Raw genomic sequence first — 24,839 nt, forward strand, 5'->3', positions numbered from 1 at the left:
CCTTTACACTTACCATCATTTCTGTGGGCTGAGAATTCTCTAATAAATATCCATGGTCTCAGCTGCCTTGCCTATGACTGTGCCTTTGAAAACTTGACCTCTGGCAAACCTGACTCATAAGCACATGTCATGTGTTCATGGGGTGGGTGAGCATCTCGGCTTGGAAGCCTCACTGGAACTTTGAGCTCATTAGGTCCCAGAGGGAAACAAGTAATGATCTACCTTTCAAAACCAGTATATGCCCCTGTTCAATGAAGGATACATCACTTCTTCATTTGTTCATTCATTCCTTCATTCATTAAATGAAATTTATCGATGGCCATTAAGGGTTAGTTGCCACGTTAGCTTCTAGGATGCCACAGTAGAGAAACAGACTTGGTTCTCACTGTCCAGAGAAAAACAAGTTTTAAATTGGTGCAATAAGAGTAGAAAGCTGTGTGTAACCCAAAGGGAATGCATGAATATAAAAAAAGCATATCCTTTCACATATGAATACATTTTTATATATAAATATATTGAGTATATGAATATATTTATTGAGAAACTTTATTTTGAGTTGCATTATCAAACTAACTGGACGACATGTACTCATTCACATGTGAATCACAGGATTCACAAAATATGATACCAAATTTTGAGATTTTAAATACTCATGTTAATTAAGTGCATTTGGTAAGCCTATTGATTCTATGGAAACAAATGAGTAAAGCTTTATAAAAGATAACCAGTTTCCCTACAAATGGTTGCATATGCAATGTGCCATTACATAAGTCAGATGAAGAGTTGGGTTTTGAATACTGGGGTGGCAAACTAGTCACCAAAATAATTATTAACACTATGCTTGTTTATAGAGCAAGATGAAAAGAACTAATTAAAAATGATATGACTAGGTATCAATTATCTGTAAGTATTATATTTAAAATTTTCCCACATGTGTAGTAATCACATTAATGAATCACATTAATATGTGGGGGAAACACTGAAATAAGGTATTATATTGAGTGATAATTTTTTAATGAACAATGGGAATGAGTAAATATAACGGGGCCTTTAATTGGGAAATATTCTTGTAGTCTGTTTTTTTTTTTTAATTAAAATTTATGGGGTGACAATGGTCAACAAAACTACATAGGTTTCAAGTGTACAGTTCTATAATACATCATCTATATATTGCATTATGTGTTTACCACACTTGTAGTCCTTTCTCCTGGAGTTATTAAAACTACACAGAAGAAAATTGTTTTATAAAAATAATATCTATTTAAAGAATTTATGAAGCATTACTCTAGTTAGATGGATCTGGAAAGATTAAAGATTGAAGAATGTAAACATACTCTGAGAGTTTTGTTTTTGTGGTTGTTGGTATGTGTGTCTGCAGTAATTCCACAATTTGACAGCAGAAACCAGCCAGCTGATGGCTCACATTCTATGAAATGTACTGAGTGAATCATTGTCAATGAACATTGTTAAGACAGGAATGGGCTATGGTTTTGTCCCTGGAAGATCTGTGGATGTGACATTCATCCATTTGTTAGACATTCATTCATGTATTTTAGACAGAAAACATCCCAATCAGAATAATGTCAAAGGCTAAGAAGACAGATTTTAAATATTTGATGGGATTATAAAAGTATCGTTCAAAGTTTAATTATGAGTACTTCTCTTTTAGACATACAAACTGATCTATGTATGGATAAATTACATTATGTCTGCAACGTTCTTCTGAATAGTATCAAAAAAGATGAAACAAGATCAGTTATAAATTGATAAATGTTGACAGGGATGCTGGGTACATGGGGGTTCACTGTATTATTTTCTCTACTTTTATACATGTTTGAAATTTCCCACAATGAAATTCTTTTTTAAAAAAAAGAAAAAAAATGTATGGATAAGACTTCTATTTATATGCATTATGAAAGATGGTATAATTTGTTCATATAGCCATGCAAAAGTGTTGAATGATCCTTGATTATGCTTTGTAGCACAGTTGTGAAAATTAGGCACTTTAATTTACATTCAAGTAGTATTAGCAACATACTCATATGTAAAAGAAATTATTTCTCAAATATTAATGTATTGACAAGATCCAAATCCAGCATTTGCTATTTGTCCTTCTTTGACGTTGATATTGGTTAGTTCCCATACTTCAACAAAATATAGTATAGTTATGCATAGATTCGTTAATAAAAATAGTCATGTATATCTAGCATGTGTATTTAACATATTTACTAAAACATACTTAATGTTTCTCCATGTTAAAAAACCCACATGTATTACTTGCATAAATTGTTTTTTACTTAAAATTCACAACTATTAAAAAATTGTGCTATTTTCCATTATCTTATAATTTTATTTTTTATTTCTAAAAAACGTTTTTCCTTTGGTTCAATACACACTGTTCAAGGAAAATTTAGTATTTAGCTTATAATGATGAATATTTATCCTATGTAATAAGGCTTATCTGGTGTAGGTATACTTTTTTTGTTAACAAGTGTTATTTCCTTCTGGAAAATAAAGTGTGTTGAGAATTAAAGAATTAGACATGTGGTTAGATAAGCTGCCCTTTAAGATCTCTATCATACTTGAAGTTTAATGTTTTTGAGATTTTTTATTTTGCTGCCTTTTTTTTTTTTAACAGTAACATAAATCTATATAAGCCCCAAACAAAATGCAATTTTGGTTTTACAATAGTAATTAGCTTTGAAACATAACCTTCGTAAAAAGTATTTCATTATCTTATAAGAGTCCATTATGGTATAAAATCAATACTTTAGCTACTCAGTATAGCATTCCATTTTCTTCAGTGTTTTTGAGGGAAGCCACCATATGCTTCCAATTTAACCTTTTTTTTCTTGTCTAATGGATTCCTATAAGTAAATATAATAACTTTCTAAATCATGAAAACCTAATAGAAAATTAGCAGGGTTATCATAGATTGCTTTTCCTTTTAGGTGAACAGACAGGGTAGAGCTAATAGTCTTGAATGCCCTCCTGACACATCAAGTAGCATCTCCTTTCTCTAGGGAGGATGCTTGAAATTAAACACGCATGAATTCTCTACTCCACCTTGGTGAGATTTGACAGCTTTCTGCAAGTATTGAGTTTGGGGATTTTAATTCTCTGTCCTTCACCAATGACTTCACATTTAAGAGAAGAAAACATTCTTAAGTAATAGATCTGTTCATGAGAATAATCTCAGTCACATAGTCCCAAAGGAGAGATGACCTTAAGAGTGATAAAAAGATACTGCTGACACTCAACACTTTGGGGTATTATTTTGGTATATGGTAGCTGTTACTGGGTGTGCCTTCTCAGTACATTCTCAATAGATGACTACACTGGAGGTGGTTGCAGAGTGGCTAAGCTTAATTGGTGCTCTGTTAGTTTTCTATTGCTGCATAACAAATAACTCTAACATTTAGCTGCTTACATCAATGAAACAGCTTTTTTTTTTTTTTTTCATCTCACACAGTGTGTATAGATCAGAAATTCAGGAGCAGCTTAGCTGGGTTGTTCTGACTTGGAGTCTGTCATGAGGTGTCAAGCTGGGGCTGCAGTCATCTGAAGGCTTGAGTGGAGTCAAACAATCCACTTCCTAGGTGACTTCCTCACTCCCATGGCAAGTGGGTGCTGGTTCCATTGGGTGACGTGAGAGATCTCATGGAGTGAGTGATCTGAGAGAGAGCAAGGCAAAAGGCCAAATGTCTTCTATGATCTGGCCTCAGAAATCACAAACAAGGATTTCCAGAATATATTATTATTTACATTAATCAGACCTATTTAACGTAGGAGAGCGCTACATGTGTGCAGGAATTCCAGGAATTCCAGGAGGTGAGGTTACTGGAGGCCATCTTGGAACCAGACTACCTCAGAATACGGTAATTTTTCTTTGAGGTTGTTAATAGAGCTACAGACTGATCTAGGTATATTCAGTTTTAGGAAAAAAAGCTGGGTGTTTTTTGTTTTGTTTTGTTTTTATTATTTTTTAAACATTCCTTCAGCTTTCATTGCTGTGCATCTTTGAGCAACCCTCTATTTCCACATGCCGGTACTTTCAAGTTGGCTTCTTATTTCTCAGGGCTCTGCTGGGGTGGCCTACCCATCCTTCCTTCTGTTACTGGAGAGCAGGCCCTCCTCAGGGCGGTGCCTGGGCTTGGTTCCTACACCGGGGGTCGAACCCAGGCCTCAGGGAGGAAAACTGGGAATCCTAGCCACTACATTGCCAGGGATGGGCCCTCCTCAGTGCAATGTCCAGATTCTTGGCAGCTCGAGCAAAGAATTGAACAAGACACAGAGGTAAAGTGGAGAAAGAGAAGTTTATTAGAAGAGATAGTACACTCCAAAGAGTTTGGAGCAGGCCGAGCACAAAGGAGTGGCTCAAAAGGCTCAAAGGGCTCAAAGGCTCAAGGGCTCATTATTAGAAGAGAAAGTACACTCCAAAGGGTTTGGGGCGGGCTCCTGAACAAAAGTGAGGCTCAAAAGGCTCTGATTAGCGAGGATTTGGAGTTTTTATGTCCTTCTCTGCTAGAATGGGCTACTCCTCTCTAATTGTGAGGCTGCTTGATTGATACCTGTGTTTGATAATAGCTAATGGTTATGTAAACAAGGGCACGTTTGGGGAAAGAGGGGAGGTCTTTTGGGCGGTCATTTCCCGTAGACTGTGTTGGATGTGTAGGAATGTTACCTGACGTATCCAGGCATCTTGGCGACCCAATTCTTGTCTCTAACTGCCTGCCTTATGTCCCCTTGAGAGATGTGATCCCCATAAGTCTCTATGGGAAGTTGAGGGGCCGCGATCTCCTCTTCTGTATCTGCTTCCTGCTGAATGTGGATGTTATCCCTGCCTAGTGGGGATTCATGGGCTCTTGCCCTATCTGACCTCAGATGAGGGGAAGGCGTCTGGAGATCTGCCTGGAGGACCACGTTGACCTCTGTGGTCAGGATGTACTGGAAGTCACGGTGGGGCATCACTTGTATCCCAACAGTCCCTAGATGAGGAAAGATAGATTTTAATTAATAGAGTTAAAAGTGTTGGCCCAAGAAGCAGGACTCAAAGCCATTGACACAGGATGACTGCTGTTGACACAGGATGACTGCATGATGAAAAATTGTTCAGCTTCATGGAGCCTGGCCTTTCTTCTGGTTTAACGGTCATTCAGTTATTGTTCACCTGGGAGCTAGGCCTGGAAAAAACGCTGTGATACAATGACCATAGTCAACAGACACTAATCACAAGCTTTAGGGTAATTATCTAAAGCAGGGGATAGGAGATTTCTATGATTCAGGTTAAAAACAATCTATTATTTATGATTAAGAAACTGATTTGGAAAATGATTATAACCAGGGACTTGGGAGACAAAACACTAGGGAAAGGAGACTTAGAGTTTTTATAGTGAGAAGCCCTTTTGTTGGGCCCGTATTACTTCCTCACAAATTCAACAAATATTTGGAAGTAAATTGTGTGTCAATCACTGTTTGTTCATATCAGAGAAAAAAATCATTCTCTTCATAGAGCTCACCTTTTATAGTAGCTGTTTTTCATAAGTTGTCTTCTGTGATCCATAATTTCCAGTTTTGTCCTATTAGCATTCTGCTAAAATTACTGTGTATAAGATAAATGTGACATTGTGGTTTTTAGTAACAAATATATATTTGGTATTCAATCCCATTCCTGTCACAGAGCTCCTAAAACACTTGAAATTTTTTATGATAAGAGCATTAAAGGTGTCTTTTGTTATGTTAATGAGGCAACTTTTGGAAAGCCCCTAGGTAATCTAAGGATAGGGGCTGGTTGCCAGGAATTGGAGAACAGGAATTTACAATCCCACCCTACTTCTCAGGAAGGGGAGAGAAGCTAGAGGTTAAAGCAATTGCCAATGGGCAATGATTTAATCAATCATTATTCATCATGCAATGAAGCCTCCATGAAAACCCAAAAGGATAGGGTTGGGAGAGCTTCTGGGCTGGTGAACAGGTAGAGATTGGGGGAGAGTGTTGCACTCAGAGAGCGTGGAAGCTCCGTGCCCTTCCCCATGTCTTGTGCTATGCATTCCTTCCATCTGGCTGTTCCTGAGTTATATCCTTTCATAATAAACCAGTAATCTAGTGAGTAAAATGTTTCTCTGAGTTCTGTGAGCCACTTTAGCAGATTGAGAGAACCCAAGGTGCGAGTTGCTGGAGCCTCTAACCTGTAGCCTACGGGTCAGAATCACAGGTGACAGCCTGGACTTCTGACTAACACCCGTAGTGGGGAGGAGTACTGTATTGTAGGACTGAGCCCTTAATCTGTGGCATCTGATGCTATTTCCAGGTAGATAGTGTCAGAATTAAGCTGACTTGTGTGACACTCAGCTGGTGTCCGAGAATTGCTTGGTGGTGTGGGAAACCCCCTTCTAGTAAACAAATTCAAGGTAAGAGGCCAGTGATTGGCAGAATCACGTAAAAAGAACATTTTAATTTTAGCAGTGGTATTCTGTGATATAATCCAAAGTGCAAGTTTAAGGCCTGAAGCAGATACTAAGCACAATAGGGGGCCTTCCCTCATTTGTACCAATTTCACTGCTTTAAGGCACCTATATGACTACTCCTGTTCAATTGGAAACATTACCATCCAGCTGTCTCATTCAGCGTGGTCTTTTTCACAGTGTGAAATGCTGGGACAAAAATGTATTTCAAGCTTAAACAGAGGCAAAAAAAAAACGCATTAAAATAGTTATCACCATAAACACATGAGGAGTGGCAGAGATTAAAGTTGTTAGTTTTGCCATTTCCTTTCAAAATTGACACAGTGTGATTTGAATTTCCGAAAATATGGCGTAAAGACTTAGATCACTATATATATATATATATATATTATATATATATAATATATATATATATATATATATATATATATATATATATATATATATATATATATATTATATATATATGTTTATATCCTAAGCCAGTGTTTGAGGAATTCTGGCATTTATACCTGTGATTAGCTCTCTCTAAAACATCTTTCCATGTGGCTCTTTTTTTTAGCTTTAAAACTGTTTGGGCCAATAAATCTCTCTCTGAATGTCAGATGGGTCAACATTGAGGAGGTAAATGGAAACTAATGATACTCATCAAGTTGATGATCTGAATGATTTATTGGCCCCAATCATTTAACACTTTCATAACGTCAATATCAGGGAAAGAAACTGGGCTCTTACTATGGTAAACTGTATTTGTACTGTCAGCATTCCGTGATTTATTACAAACCTGTGGCTAGGATTAAGATATTATAAATGGGGGAAAAATGGAAGGCTCATTAATTTTTTATACCCACAGGTGGAAGACATGCAGTGGGCTAAGAAAGCACACTCTCACCCTGCGTCCGTCTGCAGTCTGCCGTGTAAGCCTGGGGAGAGGAAGAAAACGGTGAAAGGAGTCCCTTGCTGCTGGCACTGTGAGCGCTGCGAAGGCTACAACTACCAGGTGGACGAGCTCTCCTGTGAACTTTGCCCTTTGGATCAGAGACCCAACATCAACCGCACGGGCTGCCAGCGCATCCCCATCATCAAGCTCGAGTGGCATTCTCCCTGGGCTGTGGTGCCTGTGTTCGTGGCGATCCTGGGAATCGTGGCCACCACCTTTGTGATCGTGACCTTTGTCCGCTATAACGACACACCTATAGTGAGGGCTTCGGGACGAGAGCTTAGCTATGTGCTCCTCACGGGCATTTTCCTCTGTTACTCCATCACCTTTTTAATGATTGCCGCGCCGGATACCGTCATATGCTCCTTCCGACGAATCTTCCTGGGACTCGGCATGTGTTTCAGCTATGCAGCCCTTCTTACCAAAACAAACCGAATCCACCGAATATTTGAGCAGGGCAAGAAGTCCGTCACGGCACCCAAGTTTATTAGCCCAGCATCCCAGCTGGTGATCACCTTCAGCCTCATTTCCGTCCAGCTCCTGGGAGTGTGTGTCTGGTTCGTGGCAGATCCCCCCCACATCATCATCGACTATGGGGAGCAGCGGACTCTGGACCCAGACAAGGCCAGGGGAGTGCTCAAGTGTGACATTTCTGACCTCTCGCTCATTTGCTCCCTGGGGTACAGTATCCTCTTGATGGTCACTTGTACTGTTTATGCCATTAAAACGAGAGGCGTTCCAGAGACGTTCAATGAAGCCAAACCAATTGGATTTACCATGTACACCACTTGCATCATTTGGTTAGCCTTCATTCCCATCTTTTTTGGTACAGCCCAGTCAGCAGAAAAGGTAAGTGCAAGAAATGCGTTTGTCAGGTCTTCCTGGAGGTAACTTTTTTCCTTAAGATGTTTTCCTGTCTTTCTTTTTGATTCACTTATATGCTCTCAAGATGATTCATTCTGTCTCATTCTCATTTAGAAACACACACACACACACACACACACACACACACACACACACACACACACACACACTTCCCTTAAGGTCACTTTGCTTTGAGTATGTGTTGACTGAGGCGGATTTTCCATGAGAAAACCTGTCCTCCTTGGCAATGTTGAAAATTGACAGACCTCATATCACTTTCTGGGTCTTTTCTTCCCGGCTCTGTGATATCCATAACTGTTCTTTTCCAAATGTTAATTAAAAGAGGAAGAGAGAAAGGGCAGGCATGATTCACAGGGGTGAGCTGTCCCTTAGGTATCTGAATGCATGACAAATGGCTCTTTTCTTGGTTTTAATATGACTCCGGGTTAAAGCAATTCCTTATTAAATATATGGTTTTAGTCATGGAAGAAGGGTTTATAGTAAAACAACAACAACAAAAAGAAACTGAAATGGCTTAGTTCAATCTGAATCATCTTATCATTTCTCTTCAGCCCCCATTTTTATTACTTGTCCATATGTGGAAAGTCATGGTGAGAGATTAAAGACAGCAATGGACAGTTATACAAAGCAGTTTATAATTTTTTAGGTGGTGAAAATCAATTGAATTTCCCGAAATAATTTTCTTTTCTCACTTAATTTCCCATTAATCTCTTCCACATGAAACACCTATATGTGTAAGAACATCTGTATGTGTAAGGCAGTGTGTGCTGACCTGGATGTATGCAGTTCTATGTGCTATGTAGTGCTATGTTCAGACAAGCAGAGAACTAATGTTATCATGAATTCCAAGGTTTGCATAGTATGATGGAAACAAGCCAGCCTGTAACGCAACTGGCAAATGATATCATTCTGTAACGGGTAACCTTTCCGCTCAATGTACCTATGGGAAAGTTCTCTCAGCGTGAGGATGGAAAAACTGTTCCACCTTCCAGCATCAGGAGTCATGAGGAAATCCAACATCCTGGGAGCAGTTACATTTCCTAGTCTCTAACATCCCACATAAGGTCATACATGACTCTGAACGTCCCAACTAGTTCAGAGGAAAAAGTGCTCAGGAAGGGGATAGACATTAATATGAGCATTCTTCCCTTACTAGATCAATGTGGGCTTCAACTATGTTTGGACAAAAATGATCTTGAGCAAACTTCGTGCTGAGTGGAGCAAACTTGTGATGGGTTCCTGACCTGTGAACTTTCAGGACATGTGTGGCCAGATGGACGTCCGTGAATATTTTATATACGACTAAGCAGATGGTGGGAAAGCAAAGCAAGACCGTTTGAGGCTCTAAACTCAATAAGTAGAAAACATTATATTTTGACATATGCATATGGGAATGTATTAGGATCAAACTTGTAAATTTAACTTAGGAAAGAATGTGTAAACTGGAAAATAAGTTTCTCAAAGTCTATTGGGTCTGTTTCAATATGGTTAGTTAGACTAGTCGGGGCAAAGCACTGTTTTTCAGAGGCTGAAGCATCCATATTATGTGAATTATTAATAATAACAACTTAAGTGGTATTTGTAGTTGAACCAAGGACTGCTCTTTTTTATATACTGTTTTATCTGGAGAGGGCCGTAAGTAGTTTATTTTGCTCTCTTGTGGACAATTAATATTTAACCAAACAAAATCTCCTGAGTTCTGGCATCTAGCTCCTTTTTCTTTGTCTTTCTTTACATTTTATAAATCACAGCCTACTCTCGCTTTTCATAGTGTGACTTCCAAGGGTGTGGGGAGATGCAAATATAATGCTAATAAGTTTTTTTTCTGTTCAGATAGGTCTTTCTGTTTCTAGAGTTTTTAGATAAATAAAACCATGGTCCTACATCAAGCTATTGAATATCTTCATTGTAGTTCAAACGTGCTCATGCTAAGAAGTTTATTGAAGGTAATTGTAAAAAAACAAACATTGTCTCTCAGAACAAAAACTCTGCAGTGGCACCTGCCTCTTGAGGAGCAGTGATGGAGCTAGTAAGAGTTTCAGGATGAAATGCCCTGGGATGGAGGCTGCCCTGTGCTGCTGAGCCAGCCTATAGGAGCTGTCCATTCATCTGAAAACCTGGAGTTTAATGTGTGTATTTGTAGGTGGAGATTAATCCATGCCTATACAGATATGACTGAATGTGACTTGACAGAATGCTTTTTTCTTTCTTAGTTGTGTAGAATCAAAATAAGTCCAAGAAGCACATTGTACAACAAATTATAAAATAATGTTACTTGGAATTTATCTTGTATTCATGATATGATTGAACGTGGAAATGACTAAAGAAATCATTAAGAAAAACTAATTCTGGGAATTTTCAGAACATTGTGGTCCTGAAATTATTTAGTCTTAGTGTTGCTGAATTTATACCAGCTCAGTATCAAGAACTATTGTATTGTAAGTAGCTAAGATTTTGCTACTGAAGTACTTTACATAATACCCTTATGTGTTATCCTGATACTTCACATGAAAATTTCTCTGTCAAAGTACCTTTTATTTTTCAAAACAATACACAAACTGCTTGAGAATATTTCTTTTTCTCACATTGCTAAAATTATTGACACAGATATTAAAAGGGAATTAAAAAAACCTTTTATATCTCTAAAAGAAGGTTTTAAATAAGTTTTATTGACTTTGGAAGACCAAAAAGCTGGTCAGTCCTCCATTCTCATTTATAATGCTCAGCCAGTTAGGTCCACCATTGTCAACTCGAAGTGTTTGCAACAGTTAGGCAGCCCACATATCCATTAATTCAGCAGATCCTTATTGGGCATTGTGTCCAATATTGCGCTAATTATTGAGCCCATGTCAATTTGCTTCCCTGAGCCTTTCTTATAAGGCTCAGTCTGGCTCCCAGCCAATGCTGCCTGACGCCTGCCAGCACCAGCAAGATGCCAGATTCAGGGCACGAGAAGATCAGGCTCAAGGGCAAGAGAAGATGGTGAGAAGTCAGATCTGAGATGAGAAAGTAAAGATGAGAGCTCTGGATCCTGTAACTATACATCAGTGACATAGAATTTATAACACAGAAGACAGAAGAGCAAAATTTCTTGTCGCGTGCATTGAATTATGCTTCTTAGAGTAATATCTACAGAAGAAAACTCATTTTACCATGCAGGTGTCTCTGAAAGTACAAGAGAAGTAGGCATAAAAAGTAAAATTAGTTGAATAATTTTGACAGATGTTCCAGAAAATGTCTGAGTAAAGCCAAGTTATGAAGGGACGTTAGGGGCATTCGTGAAGACAGACAGCTTTCTATATCTTCATTCAATGATAGAACACCTTTTAATTTCCGCACATTCCTTTTATTTTATTTTTCTTTCAGATTTTGAAATCAAGATTGTGCTGGTATAAAATTAACCCCTGGTCATTCCCAGAATGTGAAAGAATTTACAGACTCAAAAGGAACAGAAGTTAGAAAGTTTATTCAAAAAGACAGGTGCTGGCAGAGAAGTTGCTGGGGGCAGACAGCTGTACCTAACTTTAGGTTAGCTTTTATTTTTTTATATAGGAAAGGTAAATTTTCTTACAGCAGAAGGTGATGTCCATCTGACGTATAGACTTAGGTAATTTGATTGACATTGCAGGTTATATACCTAGTTTCTTTCTGCACATGCTTTTATCCATAATGCATACAGAAAAGCCCACCATGGGGGAAAGGGGGTGGGGCTAAGCCTTAATGTTTATTTTATTTTAATTGTGTTATAATGAGGCTGGAGTTCATGCTGGGGGCAGGTTTCAGCGATCTGCGCAGGTATAAAAACCTAGATATTTTGGGTTGGGATTTTATCTCCTTTTTTTAAGGATATTTCGAAAGGAAGATTTATCTCTAGGGGCTGAGTCTGGGCGGTCGCTGGGTTGGGGGTGGATGGGACGCAGGCCTGGGCAGTTCTTCTCAGACTCACTTTTATTAACCTTTGTCTGCCTCATCAGTGATGAATCCTGTTTCTTCCAACATATTTTCATGACACCATTTGTTAGCTTTGTGCGTATTACTGCAATCTACTAAGTCATAGTATAAATGCACTTTCTCTTTTCTTGAAGAAAAGTGGTGTGAAGGAAAGGTGGGCATTCCGAGGCCTGGACATAGACTAACACAAACTCATAATTGTGCTGAAAAGACAAAAGATTAAAATATAATTAATGTAACAGTCAGTGAAAAAATCCTCAAAGATGGTTAGGGGCTGTTAGGAAGGCAAAAATCTCTTAAATACATATTTTATCATCTCTAATTGGTCTCATAAAACCAAAATAATCAGACCAGGGTTATGACACTGCCAAGCTCCAGTGAGCAAAGTGCTTCAATGAGTGCACTGGATGGAAACAAAACAAAACACCCTCAATATGGAAAAGAAAATAAACTCAAAAATGTCAAAAACCCGACCTGTCCCAAACCAGCTTTCTTCCTTCACCCTCTGCTTGAACAGGGCAGTGTCTCTATTGCAGCCCAAGTTGGTCCTGAGGGTGGTCTTAGACTTCCCCGTACTCACTCCCACCCCTTTATTTCCTCCTCTCTTCTTTAAATGTCATCCTTCATAAATTTGTGGAGGGTGAGCAGTCTGTCTGATGAGTGTTTCTTAACATAGAGCCTTTCATGTTTTAATCCTCTCAATAAACGCCTCTTGAATCAGTGGATAGAGTGCCTTGCACAACGATGATATAATATAATAATTAAATGCTTGTTTATGATTTAAGTTAGGCTCTGGCATAATGGGAATGTTATATATATATATCTTATTGTGTTACCCATTACAACTTTTTTTTTCCCCTGAAAAATAAGTTATGTCACTTAAATGAGGGGCCATATACACTTATTTTTAAAATTTTGTCATTGTCACTTATACTGCAATAGGGCTCCTAAACACTTAAAGAGAAATGAAAAAATAAAGTATTCTAGTTGTCCTTAGTTCTAACTAAAATACACAAAGCAAAAAGAAATTAATGCCGTTATCCAGATACTTTTGTCATCCCTCCCTGTTCTTTTACTTCCTCTGTCTATTGAAGGGCAGAAGAGGACAGAGGTCAGAGGTGGATGAGCGGAGTAAGGAAGAACATGAACCCTGGAAGGGGAGGACTTGGGTTCAAATCCTAACTCCGCTAAACCAGCTGAGAAAATGTGGGCAATGTGCAGCAACCCCCTGCCATCTGCACCCAGCGCTATTCTCAAACTAGAGCAGATTGGAGTTCATGTCATCTAAGGAAAGGGCAGGAAGATGATAGACTTTAAATTTAAAACAAACAAAAAACAAAAACAAAAACAAAACAAAAAATCCCTCATCTTGTCTCATTATGGTGTATTTGTATAATAAACCTCATGGTGTTTTACATGATATGAGTCCTGAGACCCGTTTAGTACATAATACACAATCGATAAATGTTGGCTATTATTTCCATTAGGCTGTATTTCATGAGGCCAGGGACCTTATTCGGTTTGTTCACCATTTTATCCTTGGCGCTTAGCCTAAAACCAGGCTGCCGTGGGTTCTCCAAAAAGTTTGTTTAATGACTGAATACATTCAGATTTATCCAGATACTCGCCTCAGTTTCTCCAGCCATTTATACCATAGCACTCCAATTGGAAGTGTTATTGCAAACCAAGGACCTTTCCTGAGGGTGTAGATCCTACAGATGACAGCAGTGAAAGAGGGAGGCAAGAACCTGGAGGACTAGGAGAAAGAGAAAAGAGAGTTCTTCCTGAGGCGATATATACCTGGCAAGATATTTAGCAGAAAATACTGGAATAAATCAAAGTGTCATCACAAAGTAGTTACTGAAATATTTCCGTTAAAATCTGAAAAAGTGAATAATAACTCTGACAAGAGTTGTAAGAGGTAGTTCTGAGAACAAATAAAACTGCTGCTTTCAGGAATAGCCCAGATAAGAAAAGAACAGCCTAAGAAACTTGGGCTAAGAGTGTCCATATGACCTGGACAATAATGGAAGTAATTTTCAGAATAGATGAGCCCAGAGGTAGGTCTCCAGCCACACCTATCTCCTAGCATTTCTTTATTTCCTTAGAATGATGGGAAGTAGATATGATTTGTCAATAATCATCTTGTGTGTTTATAATTGTTTCAAACTGTATAGTGTTTTCTTTCCTTGTCAGCTTACAGTCATTTGAGGATGATCTCTTTGAAAGCTTCAGGATGTACCACTACAGTTATAGAACTATTTTAGGTATTGGGGTAGATTGTGTCTGGGCAAGAAGGGTCATCCAGATTGTTGCAATCAACTCTGGAAAGGAAAAGCCAAATGAAAAAAGGAAACATGAAAAACCACTGGAAAATAGAAAAGCTTGTTTACGCACTCAGTGCAAATGATATGCTTGTGAAGATATAGAAGGAAAAACAAGTGCAATAAGGAGATTGTAGGCAAGCCTGTTAAGTAGCTCTCCAAGGGAATGCTGCCTTAGTCAGACTTATTAGTTTGTTTCCAGTTGTAGTACATATCACCACGTCAGAAAATTACCCACTTAACACATTTAAAGCAATTCTTTTGGGGGATGCCTATCTTATTTGACAGAACAAAGAAATATTTACTCAATGAACCTGGCTTAGAATCTTGGGCTCTGAGGAATCTGTGGGGCCTAGGACTACTTAAATTAAACATTTGGTTGGTAGTGATTCTGGCATTTGCACATCAGCCTTTTTTTTTAATTGAATTTGAATTTTCTATGCTCAAATTACAACAATTTAATCAACTGGACCATTAGTCAACCTGGGAACTTAGTCATAAAGCTTACATGTCTCATCAAAATGACTTAACTTTCTTAATATGGTTGAAAATGTTAGAATACTGGGTTCGATTAAGATTAAAATGTGAATATTTTCAAAGTATAGTGACCATGACTTTATTTCAAAATGTTTAGGGGAATGACATACAAATGGACTTTTTTTTTCTATATAGACAGAGCTCTAATGATACCCTAGACTGTTTATTGTACAGAATGCAGTGACTAATTTACTTTATATAACTTCAAATTGCATTTTCCATGATTCAATAGATTCTTATATCTTACGGAGCACACAGGGTGCCAGCAAGAGCAGGCTACAAGCAAACAGTTCCTTTTGGCTGTAACCATATATACATTTTTATGTTGGGAAATTTTTTCAAATCTCTAAGTGCAGTATCACATGGGTTAGTACCACCCACCCCAAAGTGCTGAAAAATGTTTAACCAAAATTAGCATAAAGTCTAGGCTATTTAAAATAAATGCAAGGCATATTTAAAATAAATATATAAGAAGAACTTAGTCTGGCTTCTGGTTCAAGATATGGGCTGGCACAAATATATCTATATCCCTTCCCTCTAAGATAAGAATGAAATGAAAAGAAAAAAAGAAAGAAAGAAAGAAAGAAAGAGAGAGAGAGAGAGAGAGAGAGAGAGAGAGAGAGAGAGAGAGAGAGAGAGAGAAAGAAAGAAAGAAAGAAAGAAAGAAAGAAAGAAAGAAAGAAAGAAAGGGAAAAGAAAGAAAACGAAAATAAAAAATGGAAAGAAAGGAGGATGGGAAAGAGAGAGAGGAGGCCATAATATTTTCAGAGCCAATATTAGATAAAACAATTTGAGAAAATCCTGAAAAATAAAAGTCAAATGGGTCTGATTTACACACAAATTAAAAGTGGGAAAGTACAGCCCAAGAGACATAAGTTGTTCTTACCGTGGAAGTCCTAAACAATTTCTAAACTTAAAGGTGACATAGATACCTGAAGCAAGCGTTGGAATGATCATCAGGAAATTTATTAAAGAACTGCATTTCAAAATAGTGAGGCCAATTGAGCCCCTCATTTCCTCTTTCTGCTCTAACCTTACATGTAGAGAGAGTACATGTTAAATTATGGAATTCTACTCTAAAGAATAAAAATCATCTGATGATAGAATTATCTTATGTTCCTAGTGTGGGCATAAGGCACTGAGAGAGAAACAGAACAGAATTTGAAGTAATTTAATTACAGACAGACATGGACAAGTGGGAAATAGGAAATACAACTTCTATACAAGATAGAAATATGATCAATTTCTCAACTCTTAGAATAAGTTTGTCCAGGGTCCCCAGTTGCTTGCTTGCCTGTATCCATGCATCTTTAAGAGAAGCCAATTAGGTAAAACAATTGCTGACCTAGCATTGGTCTGTAGTCTGACTTCTCATCCAAGGAAAATGGACCCCACTAGTAACCCTTATCAATAAACCTGACCCTTCAATCATAAGTACACATCAATAATCAAGGATGTCATGATAACTGAAGAAAACCAATAGCATAATTTTAGAAAGACCGAAACCAAAAACCCACAAAAAAAACCAAAGCCAGAGATAATTCAGAAAATATAAGATAATTTTAAAAAAGAATTTTAATTAACATTCCAAGAGAGAATCAAGAGAATATTGAACACATACATGTACACACACGCACAGGTTGCTATAGAAAAGATCAATCAAAGAATAAAAAAAGTGATCCTAGAAATTAAAATTATGAATCATGGGGTGGCTCTGGGTTAAAGAGTAGAGTGGAGATCTGAAGGGTAAAATAAGTGGTAGAACCAAAAAAAAATAAAAAAAATAAAAATAAAATAAAAAAAGGAAGAAAAGTGTAAAAAGGAAAGTATGAGGAAAAGTTAGAACATGTTGAGCATGAAGCAGGTTCTCAATGTATACTTAATAAATATCCAAGAAGAAACAGGGGAAAGGAAGGGGAAAAAATGATCATAAAAAAATAACAAAAGAAAAGTTTCACAAACTGAAGAAAGATAATTCTTAAAATGGAAAGGGCTGCACACCTAAGTAAAATTCCACTAATTGAGAGAAAATTCTAAGAGCTTCCAGAGGGGAAAAAGGAATGAAAGTCAGAAATCAAATGCCGCCCTGGATTCTACAAGGCAATGAGCAAAGACTTTCTAAGGGAAAGTATTTTAAACTTATAACATATACCCAGCCAAACTATCCGTCACTGTGAGACTAAAAATGTATGTGACTCAGAAAATCTGATGCCTGCATATCTTATGTATAAATTATTCTGTCTATAATCCAACAAAATAAAAATAGTACATCTGATAAGAGTTGAATAGCAGTGGCAATCACATATGACTTACAAGAAACAAAGAAATTAAAAAGGCATTGTAAAAGAATATATTAAATCCTAGTGTCTAATTACCCTTTAAAATGCAAAATTTTAATATTTATATTTATCCCTTCTCTGTGAGCCCAGTCATGCTACTTGCATGAATCTGAAGGGAATAATATTTAGTAGCCATACTACAGCAATTGCTTTTCTATTGGTCTTACATTGTTAGAAGGAATTTAGAAACAAAACACAGAATGTTAATGTATGTAATGAAGTGAATGTAAATATTATAAACCCTGTTAAATTGATAGTAATGTAACTTTAAAAAATTAGGAGGTGCCTAAGGAGGATCAATAGAGAGGGCAATCTTGCAAATACACGAAAGCAGTCACCTTTACTGTAAGTAGTCAATAGCTAAATCTAAAATTGTTAATTCAGGAGATGTAAGTGTGCTATTTAAAGAACAGCAAAAACAAAACAAAACAAAACCCTGTTCCAGCCTGTTAATTCTATAGAACAGCATCAGGATATGAGGAGTGAATGATGGAGGGTTTTTTAATGAATGCTTAGATTTTATTTTATTTAATAAATAAATCTATAGAATAAAAATAGAAACCATTGCATACAGAACAGTTTAAGTGAAAGTCTCAAGAAAAACTTTTTTCAAACAAAATGAACGCAGACACTTCTTTTATTAGGGAGACCACTTCATGGACAGTGTAGGTGCCTGACCACTGCAGTGTACACCTGAAGCTGAAGCTGAATAATAATGGATGTCAACTATAATTTTATATATATATGTATATATAAAATCACAGGATGGGTAGTACAGCATTAGGAATAGTGTCAGTGGAACTGAAACAGCTATATATGATGTCAGAGGGGTAGTAGATTGGGGGAGGGAGGTTATCACTTTGTGAGGAGCATAAATGTCTAACTATTACATTGTTTGGTACACATGTAACTAATAATAATGATAATAATAAATTTAAAAAAGTGATTATTGATAGGTAAAAAGTCATGAATGCACATTTTCATATTAGGGAATTTTGATGTGTAATATGTATTTGGAGAAAATCTTTTAGATGCAAAAATGGTGAGTGATTTCGAATTGGTAAAATGACTCAAGATCTTTGATATCACAAGTGGTTTATGAATTTCCTCTTTTTTAGAGTGAATGTCATTACTAAATAAATATTTTAAGGGCCACAATTTAAGTATCCGCTCACAGCTGATGATTACATTTCATCAAAAATATTTAAATGTTTGCTATGTGCAAGGACCTTTTACTTGGTGTTTAGGAAAATACAATGATGAGTAAGAGGTTTGCTATCAAGTTGTATAGTGTCAAGTGTGTGTGTGTGTCGGGGGAGTAATGGGGCTGGCACACCACGCACACAGATGATTGGTACAACAATACAGAGGTGAAGTGTCTACTATCAGATCTTGGTGTGAGTGATGGCAAAGGAAAGAAGGTAGGATATCATTTGAAGGATCAAGAAAGTTTCTGTGAAGAAGGTGGTAATTAAATAGATCTTGAAGGGTGGAGAGAAGCAGATGAAAGGGGCTTCATCAGGGTATTCTGTATAAAACCTGTGACTAAAGAACAGTGTTAAGTTTAGCACAGTCACAAAGAGATCTGGGTGACCATGGCCCAATTTGTCATGTTCTTAATAGCACTCAATTTACTCTGAAAAGCGTATTTCCCAGTGTGGGCAATAAATTATAGGGTTACCCACAACATAAGACTTGTTAGATAATTGGCAACCGTTTTGTGGTAGAACTTATGCCAAGTTTGTACTTCGTTTGCTAGGAACCCGAGCATATTGGAGCCTTTGTCAGTGTGGCTGTATTCTCAATGCACTGACATTTTGTGAGATTTCTTTGCCAGTAGTGAGTGAGATGAATTGTAGTGTGAAGGATAAGGAAAAACAATAACAAGATTATTGAACAAATCCAGGCAACAAATATTGGGGGCTTGACATGTGGCAGTGGAAGTAGAAAGAAGAAACTCATTTCCAGTGGAATTGGGAACAGAAGACAGAGTGGGAGGTGAGGAGCTTGCACTGGATAGTCTGTGGCTGCGTGTTTGATTCTGAACATTCTCTGTGGCTGCCACAAGGATTCTGTCTAATCGGACTTTGGGAAAGAGCTTGTAGCTTTTCCTCTGGTCTGGGCTAAAGGAGAGAAAAAAAGTAGTGGCTGATGGCTGCATCTAGCCAAATAAGGAGAAGGATTTTTGGGCCCAAAATAGTGAAGTTGGGTAAAAATCACTCTGTGTAGATAAAAGCCAAAGGTAGGGATACGAGGACAAGAATGCTTGGTAGGGTATAATTTTTAGTAAACAAATCTGCCAAATAATACTCAAATGAATTTTGATAGTTGAAATAAAAAGACAATACTCTTTAGAAATAAAGCCAAATCATTTCTAAATGATAATGAACCCAATTCAAATGTGGATGTAAATGTGGATGGTAAATGAATTTTATATTCTAGTAATATTGGGCAAATTTTAAGACATTCTTGATTTTCACAGCTTGTCATGATCATAGCTGAATTCATTCAATATTTTTTTTTTATAGATCTCATTTTTGTGTAACTTTGGGCACCTTGTATATAAAATATGAATCAATCAATTTTCAATTACATTATTGTTTCTTTTCAAAATCATTTCTTAAAAATCCTGTATTGAGTTCATAAGGTAACCTGCAAAGTTCTGCCTTTGGGCACTGTGTTCTGAATCTTGTTCACAGGAAGTAGTTTGAACTAATCAAAACCCACAACACGAACTGTATGTTTTGGGGGGTTTTGTATGTATATATGTGTGTTTGTGCATGTGTGTGTGTCTCTGTGTTTATTTTTTAAGGATGACTTAAGGTTATTCTCATTTTCAAAAAAATCTTTTAGGTTCAAACATTACAATCAGTTGAATGTTTTCATCAGAATTTTAGACTCTCTCTTTGTTCAGTCAAGTTTATCTCCAGAAAAATACCCAGGAATGCAATGTTTTCTGATGTCCGTTGGTCCAAATACTATAGGATTTGAGTACAACTCTCTCTATATACAACCTCTGTGAGTCTATACACATGTACATTTCACACACACATATACATATATCTTCTGTAGAAGATTTCATGTTCTCAGGCAAGATTAAATGTCACATTTCTCCTGCCAGCTGTTTTCTCTAAAATCTTCATCTGTACAAAATGAATTGAATTGAGAACAGTATTGGTAGATGGTGAGCCTGTCATAAAACCATAAAGTGTTTACATCGGCAGGCAGCCTATTGCTGTAGCACTGCCCTGTCTTCAACAAAACACTTTCCCCATGCGAAATAGCCAATCAAACCACAATTTCTTGAACATTTGGTTGTATTGCCTGCTTATTGTTAAGAACTGACAATGACAAGCATGCAATAAATAATGACATTTGGAATGAAACGTTAGAAGGTGGCAAGAAAAATAGGAGTGAGTAGAGGCAATCAGTACCACAGGTTTATAAAGTACATGTTTCCAAAGGAGGCCGTCAAATTAGTTATTTCTGCCTCAGTTATTGTTTTATAGTGTATTTCATATATGGAGCATGCTTACATTTGTGATTGCTAATGATAGATTCCACCTTAGGTTTTCCCCACCCCTCCACTCTGGGAATCCATATTGCTTTGAAGCTCCTTTTGTTTGTCTGCTTCATCTCATCTTCCTTCTGTTCAACTTCTCATCTCTCCCTGATTTTGGCCTTTCTCCCAGGCACCCGTCCCTTGACGCACTCATCATTCACACGGCTTCGGCTATAAAAGCTACACTCCTGCTTTTTCAACTGCTTTCTTAATCCCTTCTCTTTCACATGGGCAAAAATGTGAAATTAACCAATCCCAAAACCAAAATCTGAAAGCAATCCAAAACCCAGACTGTAAAATTATGATATGTAAAATCAACATGTGTCATATTAGAAATAGATGCTATTTATTCAATGCCTCCTACTATGTGCTAAGCTCTTTATGTATAAACAATCTCCTTTCATCTCTAAAAGGTGAACTTTACAGATGCAGGAAAGTTAAGTCAAGAATTTTTACATTCAGACTGCTACTATGAGGAAGACCAGGGGCTGAACCTATTCCATTGAACACAGGTCTCATGCTATTAGCTGCTACTTCATATTTCTCCATTATGTTTTATCTTTATTTTAATTCCTCCTTTCTATCAATGTTGTCTCTGTTTTTCAGAGATTCAAACTTGAGAGTTATCACAGACTTTCTCTCCCCTTTCACGTCTATTTATATTCTGTCAACAAATTGTATTATTCATCTGAAACTTCTGCCAGATCCCACTTCCTAGGTCAAACCTCTTCCCGCTCTCAAGGTCAAATTCCTAGTCTAAGTCTGGGCTTCTGGGGTGACCTCCTGGACTTGCTCCTTGAGAGCAACGTCCAGATTTCTGCCATAAAGTTTCTGCTTTGTCACTTATTAAATATTTACTCAATCGACCAATAATTATTTAACACTTTCACTCTGCTCAATGCTGACAGCATCGATTGAGCAAGATTTGGCCTGCCTTCATGGAGCTTGAATTCTAGTAAAAGAGACTGATTTTTAACTGATAGTTCAAGAATAATAAATTAATTAAAAAATTATATGTTGTTATCAAAGATGCTAGGATGGATTTTTAAACTAAAATTGTTTCTTATTAAACATTAACTCAAATGTAAACTTTTCAAATTTTATCTTTCTACTACAGCCCTTCATTTCAATGAACCCAATTTTCTTACCAAATCAACCAACCCATGAATTCTTCTCTAACTTATAAAACATTAAGATTCTGAACATATATGTACTCTGTCTGGACATCCATTATTTTACATTTCCAGATTTGTGTTCTGTGTTTTTCGTAAGGCATTTATGAATCTATGCATCTATGGTTGTATCCATGGTAATTTCCTCATTCAGAAATTCTTCAGGAAGAAATAATCATCATAATTCTTTTGTGTTCTTCATGACTCTCATTTCTTGCTGGTCCTGCGATGCCTGTCAATGTACATTGCAGACAGTTCTCAACTAAAAGGTCTTTGTTGAATTAAATGAAAAGGAAAGTGGTAAACACTTTCACGGCAAATTCCGAGTCTGTGTGTGCCAGAACGTGAGTTAAAGGAAAACATGGGGGAAATGTTTGGACTGAATGGTTCTTGTCTCATTAACATTTCTGTGGCCTTGAGAAAACAAGTTATCTTTTCTTAATTTTAGTCTCCTTACCTGTAAAATGAGGACTTGGTGAGGTAGTCTCTCTTCCAGCCTTTCTTGGATTGTTAATGCATAGGGAATGTAATTGCCCCCAGAATGTTTAATTTCCTAACAATTTTTCTAAGACTCTGTCTAATTCTAATATGCTCTTATTGTGGAGAAAATTGCCAGTACATAGGGCATGGTCAACCACTCAGAGGCATGACCTAATTTTTTTTAAGTAAATGCACATGACGAGTATTATGCTTATGTGGTGGGAGATGCAAATGAATGCACAAAGCATTTTAGAAGATAAATGTGCTGGAGGCAGTCATCAGTCTCATAAATCTTAATCGAGGGCTTTCACACCCACAGAGCATGATACAAATGTATGATCCAGCATCTGAATTACTTTTCCAAAAAGCCCTGTGGGGCATGTACTGACACCATTTGTTTCTTTCAGTTTTTCCTAAGATATCTTCGGCAGGAAAATGAAAAAGGCACTCAATAATCCACATTAATTTATAAATTTCTTTGCTCTCTGATTGAGAAAACAAACAACTTAATGGCGAGGTATAAATGCTAGCTGACAGTAGACATCTCCTAGTTTATCAGATTTGTTACTTCAGCATTACCTAGCTTTTCTTTGGCACATTCTACTCGTCATTACTTCTTGTTTATCATTCAAATCATTTATCCCTGCTAGAAAGACATGAGCCACTGGCTGGAAGGCTTTGATGTGACCCCAGAGAAGTTAATGTGGAAAGTGATCTCTTGTTAGAGATTGATTTTGATTTCATCTCACATTAGTGAGTTCCTTATCCCCTTCTACCACATTTTCCTTGTACTTCCAGTTAATGCGGTATCATAAATCGTTCTGCCATAGTGCCCTAGGAAGAGAGAAGGGAATTATGTCTACTAAGCAGCTCTCTCATGACAAATTATAGAGTGTTGGTAGCAAGAACCAGTTAAGTTCCCTTGTATACCTTCAAATTTTTCTCGCATTTAATTTTTTTTGGTTTTCTTATTTCACTCATCTTGTGGACCCTGCAAGAAAGTTGGTGTTTTAAAGTCATTTTGTAATGGGAAAAAGGAAAGCTGTTATTTTCTTGAAAAGGAATTCGTGATAGTTTAAGACTTAATTGAAGTATGGAAACCATGTTAGTGACAAGAATTTTCTTCCTGTTGGTTGCAAACCTTATAGGGCAAACAGAGAAATATACATTTATTTTGAAAAGCTAAAGGGCATATTTCTACTACAGGATATTTTAGGGTCAATTCTAACTGACCACAATGTGCACTAGTTGTAAATTGTACATTATTTTAACTAACACCCTGAGCAATTCAATCGCATTCTGTCTCATGGCATGGAGGCTGCACGGTTACACACAGTGGTTACACACATGGATATCAAACCTGACTTCCAGGATACAAATCTCAGTTCTGCTGTGTACTGTTTGCTATGTCCTGCATGTGTTACTACTCTGAGACTCAGCTCTCATCTGTATAATGTGAGTTACAACAGTATTTAGCAGACAAGATTGGTTAGATTACTCCTTCTTGCTATTCTAGTGTTGGCAATGGTGAGATGGGTGTCTTTCATGTCCCATGGCCAACCAACCTGAATTGCTTTGACCTTCTCCATCTTCTTCCTTCCCTACTTTTTGTGCTGCTGAATTTGGGTACTTGCAACATTTTGAGCTCATATTCTTGTTATATAATTCTGGCTAACTATAGCAGATTTTAGTGTAGACCTGGCCCCAAACATGCACTAAATATTTCACATTTTCATCTGGTTTAATAGAGTAGAGCTTACTTATTTAATATCAATTATTACATGATTTTGTGTTTAAAGTAAAAATTTTTTACAACTATTTTATGACTGTTCCATGACTCTTAAATAGAAGAGATATTAAAGCTATTCGCTTATAAGTTTTCTTTTCCTATTCCTCACACTCTAATAATATGTTGTATCAGGAAATAATCTTAAACCTTATGATTCTTAAAAGATTGCTATGTTTGTAATATACAGTTGAAAAGCATGAATGATATATTTTCTGCAGGAAACTAGCCTCAATTTAATGTCAATCAATGGGAAAACGTATTTCTACATAGTGAAATTCACTTTGATACATTTAATTCCCTACTCTTTCTAAAATTTGATCCTGTTAGTACACAGTTCACACTACTGTTCATTAAGACACATATGGTTCATCTTGGTAGTCTTATGAGAACTTTTCC

At 37.0% G+C, this 24,839-nt stretch overlaps 1 protein-coding gene across 4 annotated transcripts in view; it reads left to right on the forward strand.

Annotated features, from left to right (window-relative positions):
• GRM8 (glutamate metabotropic receptor 8) overlaps nt 1–24,839 on the forward strand; it is a 681,950-nt gene that overhangs the window by 600,097 nt on the left and 57,014 nt on the right. For all 4 annotated transcript variants that reach the window (XM_074315645.2, XM_019749052.3, XM_019749054.3 and 1 more), the window contains exon 9: nt 7,318–8,253. In XM_074315645.2, the coding sequence (XP_074171746.1) occupies nt 7,318–8,253 (936 nt within the window). The remainder of the gene's footprint in view (nt 1–7,317; nt 8,254–24,839) is intronic.

Source organism: Rhinolophus sinicus, chromosome 8 (assembly GCF_057876585.1).
Source record: "Rhinolophus sinicus isolate RSI-liver-muscle chromosome 8, RSI-T2T, whole genome shotgun sequence".
Classification (NCBI taxonomy): domain Eukaryota; kingdom Metazoa; phylum Chordata; class Mammalia; order Chiroptera; family Rhinolophidae; genus Rhinolophus; species Rhinolophus sinicus.